Source organism: Papio anubis, chromosome 11 (genome assembly GCF_008728515.1).
Source record: "Papio anubis isolate 15944 chromosome 11, Panubis1.0, whole genome shotgun sequence".
NCBI classification, from domain to species: Eukaryota; Metazoa; Chordata; class Mammalia; order Primates; family Cercopithecidae; genus Papio; species Papio anubis.
The window spans coordinates 42,358,311-42,372,516 of NC_044986.1; the positions used below are offsets into that span (position 1 = coordinate 42,358,311).

Below are 14,206 nucleotides of genomic sequence, written 5' to 3' on the forward strand. Positions count from 1 at the left end.
TAGTAGAAATGGGGTTTCACCATGTTGGCCAGACTGATACCTTTTTTTTTTTTTTGAGACTCTGTCGCCCAGGCTGGAGTGCAATGGCGCGATCTCGGCTCACTGCAAGCTCCGCCTCCTGGGTTCACGCCATTCTCCTGCCTCAGCCTCCTGAGTAGCTGAGACTACAGGTGCCCACCACCGCGCCCGGCTAATTTTTTTGCATTTTTAGTAGAGACAGCGTTTCACTGTGTTAGCCAGGATGGTCTCGATCTCCTGACCTTATGATCCGCCCGCCCTGGCCTCCCAAAGTGCTGGGATTACAGGCGTGAGCCACTGCACCTGGCCAATACTTTCTTCCTTACGCTTCTCTGCCTTCTCTAAATGTTCTATAATAAGCATGAATTTCTTTCAAAATCAGAACAATTAAAATATTATTAAAATATATATAGGGTATATGTAACATTACATTTAAGAATTCTACTTAGGTATTACTTTTAAACTAGACTTGGCATTCCTTTGGCTTTAATAGAATTTATTTAAATAATATACTTTTAATATAAATTTAAATATGTATTTTTAAAAGTACATTTTTATATTATGCATATTCATGGTTCAAAACATCATCAACTAAATTGCCCATGATTCCTTATATAAGAATCTAATATTTAGTTCTGACAGAAAAAAACATTTTAGTAGCTGGCCTTAGGTGTCCCTATATTAGAAATAAGAAAAATTTCACTCTGGCTACCAGGAAGCCCAAGGCTAAATTTAATGCTCATTATTTCAGTTAGGTTACCAATGTAAGTACCCATTCCGTTTTTGTAAAGCATATATATCTGAACAGAAAAAACTTTACATACAATTTAAAAGTATTCACAGATCTTTTTATGCCCATCTATAGATCCTACTGAGAGGTCACAAATCTCAAGTTATACAGCTTTGTTGTAAATGGCTTATAATTATTTTTTCATCTATGTTATTATAACTCAACTAAAATCTTTTCTGAGAGTAAAATAGATACACATATGTTAAAGACATACAATGTGTAAGTTAGACTTCTATACTGATTAGCTAAATATTTAAAATAGTAGTTTACCCTTTCCATTCTCGTAACAGGCTGTTAATGATTCCCTTTAGTACTGTCTTCTGAATGTCTTGAGGCTGCAGGCAAAAGAAAACAGTAAGGTAATCAGGATTACCTATTTAGGTGACGTTTATATGTTAAATATATTTACAGACCTGCTTCAATAGTTAAAATCAGACTTGATGACTCAGGACTGACACTTACAGTAGTACTGATTTTACATTTAAGAACTCTAGAGAACATCAATGACATAAGATTACAATGAGAATATCCCTGGTATGTGTAGTGTACCATGCATCTAGTGTAACATGTACAAACATATATGGTGGTGGCTGATGACCAACAGAATTTTTATGTAACTGGAAAACAATTTCACTTTCCTTGACCTGACAGGATAGACTAATGAACATGAATCCAAGAGTAACATGTTTACTAATACAATATTACCATTCTAGTTTAATAATCCAAATACTAAAAATCTTATTTACTATCAAACATCCCAAGAATAAATGAAAATAAAATACATCTAGATAATACTTTATAACAGAATAGAAGCTTCATTAACATGAAACTTCAAATAATCAGTAAAATTTGTGTCATGTTATATGAAAGAGACAAATGTCAATAAGCATGTATTATGCTTTTATTTAAAACCACAACCATTACTTCTAAGACATGTCTATCAGCACTCATTCAGCCTAGCTCTTACGTCATATACACATATATGTATATATTTAATATAGCATTCCTTTCTCTTCCTCTGCTTACAGTAACCCTGCACACCCAGAAAGTACCCCTGCTCAACCACTTAGTGTTTGCCCCTGAGCAACAAAAGCTGCAGGAGAAAAATCAAACAAATGTGCTGACTGGATATACTTCAAGTTTATGACCACAAATCTCAAAAGGACACTCAATACCACTGACAGTCCCACAACATTTCTATAGTTCACTTACTTCTCTACACTTCAAGACAACTGTATTTCAAACCTCCTTATTCCTCAAATCTGTAACACCTCCTTCGCAGCATAATTCCCAGCTATAACCTTGCTACACACTTCAGTGAAAAAACAGATGCACCCAGATAACAGATTCACTGTCCCAATGTAAATTCTGCCAATTTGCCTGCAACTACACTTGACCAAGGCCAACCCCTTCATTTGAGTCCTACATCCCATCCCCTCTCATAACCTTGTCAAGGACATGGTTATTAAAGTTTTTTCTTCTCTCCCCTGTATCATCCATTTCTCCCTCTCTACTAAAACATTCCTATCAGTATAACAACACAGACTAACATCACTGGCACTGATTTGCCATTCTTCTCCACTTTGCTCTATGCCCTCAGAGGCCAATTCTGAAGGACTATATCAACTAGACTCCTTTGCCTTCTGACTGGGTTCAGTTAATAGAAAGCACTAGCAGAAAAGAAGACAGAGTGAAGTTGGGGTACTTGTTCCCTCAGGTCCCCACCTGCAGGGTCACCATGGGATGGTTGTCATGGGTCAGCTGTGTCCCTAGAGTGAAAGTCCCATCTCCTGTAAAGCAGCCCTCTAACCCACAGTTCATCTCTAGATTCTCCCCTGGGCACTGTGCTCTCCTTATGGTCTCACTTACTCTGCCAACAACTTTGTAAATAATCCAATTTACCAATCTGAGTGTGTTGTCTGTTTACTACCAGGACCCTGACTGATGTATTGCCTTTATTTAAAACATCTTGTTTGGGCCATCTTCTAGCTACCACCTCATTTCTCTGCTTCCCTTCATAGTGAAAGTTCTCAAGAATCATCTGTACTATCTCTCCTCATTGTCTGTCAACTCATTCCAAATAGGCTTATTAAAGTCTTATTAGACTCTTATTAAAGTCATCAATTATCTATAGCTTATGAACGATAATGGTCAATTCTCTGAGACAAAATGTCTTAGCAACATTTGACAAGGTAGACTACTTTTCTTCTTTAAACACTTTGATCTCTCCTTTGCAAATGCCTTATCCATCTAATTAAATGGCAACAGCATCCACTCAGTTTCCTGTCTTTCTTGCCTTTGAGTGCCACATCCAATGTACTGGAAGTTTTACTAGCTCTACTCCATAATACATGAGTCTGAACATTTCTATTTTCATGGCCAAAATTGCTAATCCAAATATCAACTTTTGCTTCAACTACTACAATGCCTTCCTAACTCCTTTCTCTTGACACACTACAGACCATTTTCTGCTAAGTATCTAGAGAGATCTTTCTTAACTATAAACGATCCCTGCTTAAAACACTCAATGACTTTCCATTACAATATAACTAAACTCACATGGACATATGCAGTCTCATTTCTTACCAACCTAGTCTTCTCCTTTCTCCCTAATCACCAAGCTTTAGTCTCATAAGCCTTATTTCTGAATTTGCCAATGATGTTCCCTTCTCAGGGCCTTTTTATTAGCTGCCACTTCTGTTAGTGTGCTGCTCTCACAGATTTTCTCATGGTTTGAATTATTTCCATCAAGACCTCAGTTGTTGCCTTACAGAGGCCCTCCCTGAGCTTCCTAGCTAAAAGCAACCACTAATCACTCCTTATTACATTGCCCTATCTTCTCGAAGCACTTGTCAGTATCTGAAATTATATATCTTCACATTTGTTTCCACATTTATTTTCTATCTGTAACCTGCCCCCAATAGAAATTAGAATATAAGCTACTTAGAGCTTTATATGACATGCATTTTTGTTTAACAGTGTATCTCCAATGCCAAGACAATACATACTCACTGACTAGCTGCTCAACTCTTTGCATACTTAGGTTGAATCCTTCCAAGGTGCAAATAAAAAATCAACCTCTTCTGTATAGCCTTCCCAACTCCAGGGATTTCTCTCTCATCTGATCATCTGCAGTATTTACTTTCCTAAAGGCTGTATCTTCTGAAGTTAGTAACAATAATTTCAACTTCCTTTGGGTTAGAAGGTGTCTGGTATATATTCTATACACCCTTACTTTCAATCTTTTTAGGTATCTCGTGTGCTTAGCATGGAATACAATTTTTAAAAATTCAAAGTGATAGTCTTCTAACCAGTGAGTTTAGTGCATTTATATTTGTTGTTCAATTACTTATTCCTGTATTTGGACTTGTTTCTGCAATCTTACTTTTTGTTTTCTGTTTAACTCACTTTTTAATGCTTCTTTTTCCCATTTCCCTACTCTCCAGTTAAGAAAGTTATTTGTTCCATTTGCACTGTTTTAGAGGTTACTTTCAACTTCTTATTAGTAATAGTTAACAAGCCTAAGTTAATATCCTACTCTTTCTTTAGAGCATCTTAGAATACTTTTAATTCCAATAAGCTTCCCCTACTTACGTGCTGTTATTCTCCCCATCTTTTGGCTTTTTCTTCTTAATCACACACATTAGACATCAATTTTATGCAGGCATTTTAAATACAGTTGACCCTTGAGCAACATGAGAGTTAGGAATGCTGACCCCCAATGCAGTAGAAAAATCCATGTATAACTTTTGACTCCCCCAAAACTTAACTATCAATAGCTACTGTTGATCAGAACCTCATCAATAATATGGTCTATTAACACATATTTTATATGTATTAGGTATTATACACTGAATTCTTATGATAAAATAGAGAAAATACAATGTCATTAAGAAAATCACAAGAGAAAATATATTTACTATTTGTTAAGTAGAAGCAGATCATCATAAAGGTCTTTATCCTCATTATTTTCACACTGAGTAGGCTAAGGAGGAGGCTGAAGAGGAGGAGTTGGTCTTGCTGTCTCAGACATGGCAGAGGCAGAATAAAATCTGTGTATGAGTGAACTCACGCAGTTCAAACCCATGATGTTTAAGGGTCAACTGTATTTATGAATTTCTTTTTCATCATTCTTTCTTGTATCTCAGATACCTCTTCTCTCTAAAATATATCTTTTAAAGTTTAAGTATATGTCTGTTGGTGGTAAAGGCAGTTTTTGTTCATTATAAATATCTTAAAGTCACCCTCATTCTTGAAAGTCAGTTTCTCTGGCTACATCAATCAATGTTTATATTCTTATCTTTTAGTATTTTGAAAATATTACTTCAGGTTTTTGGCTCCCAGACTGCTGTGGAGCCAGTAATTTTCCTTTATGAATGACTTGTCTTTTCCCTTTGATTACTTATAAGGTATCTTTATTACAATGTTCCAATTTCACGACTGTGTCTGCATTTCTTTTATCTTGCTTAGTATATACTGTGTTTCCCCTGTTATTTGTGGATTCACATCTTACATCAGTTATGGAAAACTCCCAGGTATTAAATATATCCCCATTCTTTCTGTGCCATAATTTTTAGACTCAAAATACAATGAAGTTTAGTCTTTCTTATTCCATCCTCTATATATCTTTATTATTTTTATAGTTTATCTCTTTTCCCCTTTGAGTTCTACTCTGAGAAATTTCTTCACTTCTACCTTCCAGTTTACTAATTCTTTTTCCAGCAGTCTCCAATCTGCTGTTTAATCTATTAATTTCTCTACTTCTAAAAATTTATTTGGTATCAAAGATATTTTAGATAGACTCATTGTTCATAATCTCAATATCTGTAACAGCCATTCTGACTGGTGTGAGATGTTATGTCATTGTGGTTTTGGTTTGCAATTCTCTAATGATCAGTAATGCTGAGCATTTCTTCATATGCTGGTTGGACTCATGTTTGTCTTCTTTTGAAGTGTCTGCTCATGTCCTTTGCCTACTTTTTAATGAAGTTGTTTGCTTTTGCTTATTAATTTATTTCAGTTCTGGATATTAGACCTCTCTGTTGGATGTATAGTTTGCAAATATTTTCTCCTATTCTGCAGGTTGTTTACTTATTGTGTTGATAGTTTCTTTTGCTGTGCAGAAGCTCTTCAGTTTAATTAGGTCACATTAATCAATTATTGCTTTTGTCGCAATTGCTTTTGGCATCTTTATCATGAAATCTTTGCTAGGGCCTATGTCCAGAATATTTCCTAGGTTATCTTCCAGGCTTTTTATACTTTCAGTTTTTACATTAAAGTCTTTACTTTGTCTTGAGTTGATTTTTGTATATGGTGAAAGAAATGGGTCCACTTTCAATCTTTTACATATAGCTAGCAAGTTATCCCAGCACTATTTATTGAACAGGGAATCTTTTCCCTATTGCTTTTGTGGACTCTGTCAAAGATCAGATGGTTGTAGGTGTGTGTCATTAGTTCTAGGCTCTCTATTCTGTTTCATTGGTCTATGTCTGTTTCTGAACCAGTACCATGTTGTTTTGGTTGCTGTGGCTTGCAGTATAGTTTGAAGCCAGGTAATGTGATGCCTCCAGTTTTGTTCTCTTTTTTTAGGATTGCCTTGGCTAATCAAACTCTTTTTTGGTTTCATATGAATTTTAAAACAGTTTTCTTTCCAAATTCTGTGAAGAATGCCATGGTAGTTTGATTGGAATAGCACTGAAACTGTAAATTGCTTTGGGCAGTATGGCCACTTTAACGATACTTATTCTTCCTATCCTTGAGCATGGAATGTTTTTCCATTTGTTTGTTCATCTCTAATTTCTTTGAGCAGTGTTTTGTAATTCTCATTGTTAATGTTCTTTTACCTCACTGGTTAGCAATACTCATAGGTATTTTATTCTTTTTGTGGCTATTGTGAGTGGAGCTGCGTTCTTGATTTTGCTCTCAGCTTAGATGCTGGTGTATAGAAAAGCTACTGATTTTTGTATACTGATTTTGTATTCAGAAACTTTGCTGAAATTGTTCTTCATATCTAGGAGCTTTTGGGCAGAGGGTATGGGGTTTTCTAGGTATAGAGTAATAGCATCTGCAAACATTTGACTTCCTCCCTTCCTATTTTGATGCCTTTCTATTTCTTTCTCTTGCCTAACTGCTCTGGCTAGGACTTCCAGTACTATGTTGAATAGGAATGGTGAGAGTGTGCATCCTTGTCTTGTGCTGGTTCTCAAGAGGAAGACTTGTAGCTTTTGCTTATTCAGTATGACGTTGGCTGTGGGTTTGTCACAGATGATTTCTATTATTTTGAGGTATGTTCCTTCAATGCCTAGTTGTTGAGGGTTTTTAACATGCAGGGAAGCTGAATTTTATCAAAAGCCATTTCTGCATCTATTGAGATAATCATGTGGTTTTTGTGTTTAGTTCTGTTATGTGATGAATCACATTTATTGATATGTGTAGGAAGAACCAACCTTGCATGCTAGGGATAATGCTTACTTGATCATGGTGGATTAGCTTGTTCATGTGCTTTTAGATTCAGTTTGCTAGTATTTTCCTGAGGATTTTTGCATCAATGTTTATCAAGGATATTGGCCTGAAGTTTTCTTCGTGTGTGTGTGTGCACGTGTGTGTGTGTCTGCCACACACAAAAGATATCAAGATGATGCTGGCCTCACAGAATGAGTTAGGGAAGAGTCCCTCCTCTTCAATTTTTTGGAATAGTTTCAGTAGAAATGGTGCCAGCTCTTTGTACATCTGGTAGAATTCAGCTGTGAACCCACTTGGTTCTGGGCTTTTTTTTTTTGCGGGGGGGTTGGTAAGCTGTTTCTTACTGAATCAATTTTAGAGCTCATTATTGGTCTGTTCAGGGTCTCCATTTCTTCCTGGTTCCATCTTGGGATGGAACTCCTTCAGTTCAACTCTGATTTTGGTTATTTGTCTTGTGTTAGTTTTGGGGTCAGTTTGTGCTTGTTTCTATAGATTTTCTAGGTGTGGTATTATGTTTATTTGAGATCTTTCTAACATTTTGATGTAGGCATTTAGATCTATAAAATTTCCTTTCACAGTGCTTTAGCTGGGTCCGAGATTTTGGTATGTTGTATCTTTGTTCTCATTAGTTTCAATACATTTCTTGATTTCTGCTTTAATTTCACTGCTTACCCAAAAGTCATTCAGGAGCACACTGTTTTAATTTCCTTATAATTGTATGCTTTTGAGTGGTTTTCTCAGTATGGATTTCTATTTTTATTGTGCAATGGTGGTTGGTATGAATTCATTTTTTTAAAGTTTGCTGAGAATTGTTTTATGGTTGTGTGGTCAATCTTTAAGGATGTGTCCTATAAAGTTCAGAAGAATGTGTATTCTGTCGTTTTGGGGTGAAGAGTTCCGTAGATACCTGTTAGGTCCATTTGGTCAAATGACAAGTTCAGGTCCCATGTGTCTTTGTTAGTTTCTTCCTCAATCATCTAATATTGTCAGTGGGGTGTTGAAGTCTCCCACTATTATTGTGTGGTTATCTAAGTCTCTTTGTAGATCTCTAAGAAGTTCCTTTATAAATCTAGGTGCTCCTGTATTAGGTACATATATATTTGGGATAGTTAAGTTTTCTTGTTGAACTGAACTCTATACCATTATGTAATGCTCTTGTCTTGATTATTGTTGGTTTAAAAGTCTGCTTTGTCTGAAATTGCAATAACAATCGCTGCTCTTTTTTCTTTTCTATTGTTCTTGCTAGAGCTTTCTCTGTTGCTTTACTTTGAGCCTATGGATGTTATTGTATGTGAGATAGGTCTCTTGAAGACAGCATATAGTTTGGTCTTTCTTCTCACCCAACTTGCTACTCTGTGCCTTTTAATTAGGCATTTAGCCTTTTTACATTCCTCTCATCATGTTGTTAAGTTGGTTATTATGCAGACTTGATTTTGTGCTTGCTTTACAGTGTCAATGGTTTATGTGCTTAAGTGTGTTTTTGTGGTGGCCGGTAACAGTCTTTCCTTTCCATATTTAGCACTCCCTTAAGGATCTCTCATAAGGCAGGTTTGGTGGTAACGAATTCCCTTAGCATTTACTTATCAGAAAAGTATCTTATTTCTCCTTCAATTATGAAGCTTTGTTTGGCTGTATATGAAATTTTTGGTTGGAATATCTTTTTGTTAAGAATGCTGAATATAGGCTCCCAATCTCTTCTGTCTCGTAGGGTTTCCGCCCAAAGGTCTGCTGTTAGCCTGATAGGGTTCCCACTGGAGGTGATCTGCGCTTTCTCTGGAGCTGCCTTTAACATTTTTTCATTCATTTTGACTTTGGAGAATCTGAGGACTGTGTGTCTTGGGGATGGTCATCTTGTATATTGCAGGGGTTCTCTGAATTTCCTGAATTTGAATGTTGGCTTCTCTAGTGAGGCTGGGGAAATTTTTATGGATGATATCCTCAAATGTGTTTTCCAAATTGCTTGCTTTTTCTCCCTCTCTTTCCGAGATGTCAATGAGTTGTAGATTTGGTCTCTTTACATAATCCCATATTTCTTGTAGCCTTTGTTCATTCTTCTTTATTTTTTATTTTTGTCTGACTGAGCTATTTAGGAGAATCAGTCTTTGAGCTCTGAAATTCTTTAGCTTGGTCAATTCTGTTGTTAATGTTTGCAACTGTACTCTGATTTCTTTTTTTTTTTTTTTTTGAGACAGTGTCTAACTCTGTTGTTCAGGCTACAGTGTGGTGGCACAATGACAGCTCACTGCAGTTTTGAACTCCTGGGCTTAAGCGATCCTCCCACTAAAGCCTCCCAAGTACCTGGGACTATAAGCATGCACTACTACACCCAGCTAACTTTAAAACATTTTTTTGGTAAAGATGGGGTAAAATTTGTGAAGTGAATTTTTCAGCTCTGTCACATCAATTTGGTTCTTTCTTAAAACAGTCATTTCATCTTTTATCTCCTGTATTATTTTATTGTATTCTTCAGATTCCTTATGTTGGACTTCTACTTTCTCCTGAATCTCAATGATCTTTGTTCCTGTCCACATTCTGAATTCTACTTCTGTCATTTCAGCCATAAGAACCATTGCTGGGGAACTAGTGTGGTCATTTGGAGGTGAGAAGACACTGCCTTTTTGAGTTGCTAGAGTTCTTGTGCTGTTTCTTTCTCATCTGAGTGGGTTGACGTTCCTTCAGTTTCTGGAGCTGCTATCCTTTGAATGGGTTTTTTTTTTTTGCTTTTATCTTCTTTGATGCATTTCTGGGTTTGATTGTGGCATAAAGTGGGTTCAGTTGAATGGCTCTGTTTCTGGAAAATTTTAGTGGGCCAAGGCTCAGCTCAGCACTCCTGGGCTGCATGCTCTAACTCTGGGGGGTGCTGGTACCGAGCCCCTGGCTTTGTTCTCTGGCCCCTCTAGGTTAGGAACCTGCAGTGCCAAAAGGGCTGAGGTTTTCTTGGTCCACTGGCAATAACATTCTGATAAGTGGTGTCAGGCAAAACAATTCACTGGGGTGGTGACAGTTGGATCCATGCTCGCTTGCAGGTGCCAGCAGCCACTCAGAGCCACGTGGTGGGATGCACACACATCTGCTGAGGCAAGGTACTAGTGGGAGTGGACTTGTGGCACTGCTCCATGCTCTTGAGCTGGCAGCAGTGGTGGTGCGGTAGGTGTGGAGTGCTGGTGGGGGGCAGGAATGCTGGACTCTGTGCACATGCATTTGCACCAGCACTGGTGGCAGCATGGGGGTGGTGGGGGGGGGGGGCAAGTTGCTAGTGTCCGTGTGCATGTTTGCAGCAGCAATGGTGGAATGACTGGGTGCCCGCATGCCAGTGGGGGCAGCAGCGTGTACTCATGCAGCAGTAGCATGGTGGGGTACTCACACACACTGGTGGGGAGAAGTGAGGTCCACTCACTCGCAAACCTTGGCAAAGCAGTGGGAATGTGGCTGTGGACAAATGCATGCTGGTAAAGCTGCGGAGGGGAGGTTGTGGTGGGGGGAAGTTGCAGGTAGGCTGGTATGTGTTGGCGGGGGCCACTCTGCTGGACCCTATGATGGTCAGGAGTGGTCTGCTGGTGAAGGAGCTATGCCCCAGGAAGTACCCTGGTTGGGCATCGAGGGTGCACTGCAAGTGAGTGTGGCCAAGCTGGGGCCTTGAGAGAGGTCAGCTGTCAGGGGGACACTGAGATTGGTCTGGCACCATCTCACAGGCAAGAATACCCTACTCTGTCCAGGTCTGACAGTCATCTCAAGGCTAAAGTCTCCTCGAGGAGCATGGTGTGCCTTGAGGGATGGGCATCCCTGGCCATGCTCCACTACAGATGTTCTCATACCAAACCATCTGGGCACCACACAGGGTGGAGTCCTACCCCTCCTACATGTGTTAGCAGTTCACCCTGCCAGCTCAAGTGTCCATGGGAGTCATAGAATCTCCTGTTGCCAGGATTCCAGAGGTCCGTGATAAGAGCGGCTACTCCTTGCCTGTTCAACTCACCCTTTCCACAGGAGTTGCTGGGGGTCGTGAATGAGTCGCATTACTTGGTAGCCCCACCCAGGCTTCCCAGCTCCCTTCAGCCCAGCTTCTGTGTCCTCCATCTGTCCAATTTCAATGCCTTCTCTCTGAAGATCTGCTTGGAGTGTGCCAGTCTTCCTGATGTCCAGTCTCTCCGTGGCAGATGTTCCTCCTGGCTGCATCTAGTTGGCCATCTTGGCTCTAAATCTCCATTACTGTTATTCTTAATAGACTTTTAAGACTAGCTTCTTTCAATTAGTAGTATGTATTTAAGGTTTCTCCATGTCTTTTTGTGACTTAGTATCTCATTTCTTCTTACCACTGAATAATTTCCATGATATGGAATGTACCACAGTTTATCCCTTCACCTATGGAAGGACATTTTTGGTAATTATTAATAAGGCTGCTGTAACCATTTGTGTGCAGGTTTTTGGATGAACATAAATTGTTAACTCATTTGGGTAAATACATATGAGTGTAAGTGAGGGATCATATGGTAAGCCTATGTTTAGCTTTGTAAAACAAATGAAAATACAACCTATCAAAATTTGTGAGATACAGTAAAAGCAGTGATTAGGGGGAAATGTACAGCACTGAATGAATATATTAGCAAAAAAATCTGAAATCAATCATTTAAGTGTCCACCTTAAGAAACTAAAACAAAAGAGCAAATTAAATCCAAGGTAAGCAGAAAACAAGATAAAAAATTAGAAAAGAAGTCAATGAAACTTAAAAAAGGGAACAGGGAAAATCAACACAACCAAATGCTAATTTTTTGGAAGAGATCAATAAAAGTGATAAGCCTCTAGCCAGACTAATCACAAAAGGAAGTGAGAAAACACTAATTACTAAATGAAAGATAATTCTCACACTGATTCTATAGACATTAAAAGGATAATTTATGACTATTATGAACAACTCTGTGCTCACAAATTTGATAACCTAGATATGTTCCTGAAAAATCTACCAAAATTAATATAAGGAGAAATAGATAATCTGAAAAAGCCTGTGTCTATTAAAGGAACCGAATCAATAATTGTTAACCTTCTAAAACAGAAAGCATCAGGCCCAGATGGCTTTAACGGTACATTCTACTAAATATTTAAGAAATAAATGATACCAATTCTTTACAATTTCTTCCAGAAAATAGAAGAAGAGAGAATACTAAGTCCGTGAGGCCAGCATTAACCTAATACTCAAAAGAGATATTACAAGAAAGGAAAAGTATAGACCAATACCTGCTATGAACATAAATGCAAAAAATTCCTCAACAAAATATTAGCAAATTGAACCAAAAATATACAAAAAGAATTATACAACACAACCAAGTGCAATTTATTTCAGGTTATGCAAGTCTGGTTCAACACTCAAAAATCAACTAATGTAATTCATCACATCAACAAGCTAAAAAAGAAAAATCATGTGATCATAGCAACAGATGCAAAAGAAGCAGCTGATGAAATCCAACACCCATTCATGATAAAAATTATCAGTGAACAAGAAATAGAGGAGAACTTCCTCAACTTGATAAAGAACATCTTAAAAAAACCCCTACAGCGAACATTGTAATTAATGGTGAGAAACTAGATGATCCAGGTTCATTTTGTACTTTCCCTGCCTTGGTCTTAGAATTAGCCATTTCTCTAGGGAGCTGTGGTTCTTTTAGTATGAAATGGTATTTAGAAACCAAGATCAGTAAGTGAAGTGCTCAGTATAGCGAAGGGATGTTACTGCTGTAGGTCCTTTCAGTGCACAGGGCTAGAACATACACACTCGCATGTACTACATGTATCTACATCTATTAAAAACCATGAGATCATTACAATGCCTCCAATTCTAATTCAATTCCAAGAATGGTTTTCAGCCTCCCTCATCCCATATTTATATCTCCCTTTTCTAAAATGAGAAACTTGACTCCCAGCAACATTGATATATTTACTCATTTGTTTAGTTCAACAATACATAGAATGTAATTTCAGAATTCTTTGTCTATACCCCTGAGGCGGGGGAAAAACCCAAACTACTAAAAGTTAAAGATTTGTTTACAGTCTTTGTGTGTGTGTTTTTTAAGTATTTAGATCTAGGATTATATAGTTAAAAGTACTAAGTATAAAAGTTCTTTAGTGAGTTTTGGAAAATATGGTTATATTATTCATTCAAAATACAGTTAGGTTTATTTTCTGTTTGTATTCCATTTTATGTTTTTTTCCTCATATCTGTATATTTAATTTTTTAACGTATATAACACATTAATATTCCAAGTCAAAAGAACTCAGAGAGGACTGGTCCATGCTGGAGTAGGCTGAGTGGCTGTTAGGTGGCCTGTGTCATGGGGCCTCAGGCCAACCATGGCCAAGCCCTTGGTGCACAGGCAGCATGGTATGTGCTCCAACCGTAGCTGTGTCAGCATGTTATGATGGCATCCAGTAGCAACCTGGCTACCAGAATCCCCAATAGTAAAGAGAAATACTCAAGGCTCTGCAGCACAGATGATGGCTACATTGACCTTCAGTCTAAGGAAAGCCCTCCCAGCCAGTCTCGGTGACTGACACCTATAATTCCAACACTTTGGGAGGCCAAGGCAGGAGGACTGTTTGAGGCCAGGAGTCTGAGACCAGCCTGGGCAACATAGTGAGATAAGGGATAATTATCTTATACTTTACACTTATCTCTACCTTCATGTTCCAGTGGAAGACCTTGGTAAAATCAAGTATCAGTGTGGGTCCATCTGCAATATTTTTTACTTTCTTTCTTACTGACAGCAACCAGGAATTTTTTAAGCCACAGAGCAAGTGTCCAAAATGTAAACACCTTCTCTGTTTACCAATTCTTGGCCAGCTCTGATTTGTTTCACCAATAGGTTGTTCAGCATATAACTGGGTCATTCTGGCCTTTGTAGATTAAGATGTTTTGTATATCATCCCTTTAAGTATTGGACTTTT

General features: G+C 38.0%; 1 protein-coding gene across 5 annotated transcripts in view; it reads right to left on the bottom strand.

Moving 5' to 3' along the window:
• Nucleotides 1-14,206, bottom strand: part of HECTD2 (HECT domain E3 ubiquitin protein ligase 2) — a 92,041-nt gene that overhangs the window by 32,655 nt on the left and 45,180 nt on the right. For all 5 annotated transcript variants that reach the window (XM_021943470.2, XM_009214958.3, XM_017963105.3 and 2 more), the window contains one exon: nt 1,079-1,143. In XM_021943470.2, coding sequence (XP_021799162.1) covers nt 1,079-1,143 — 65 coding nt within the window. The remainder of the gene's footprint in view (nt 1-1,078; nt 1,144-14,206) is intronic.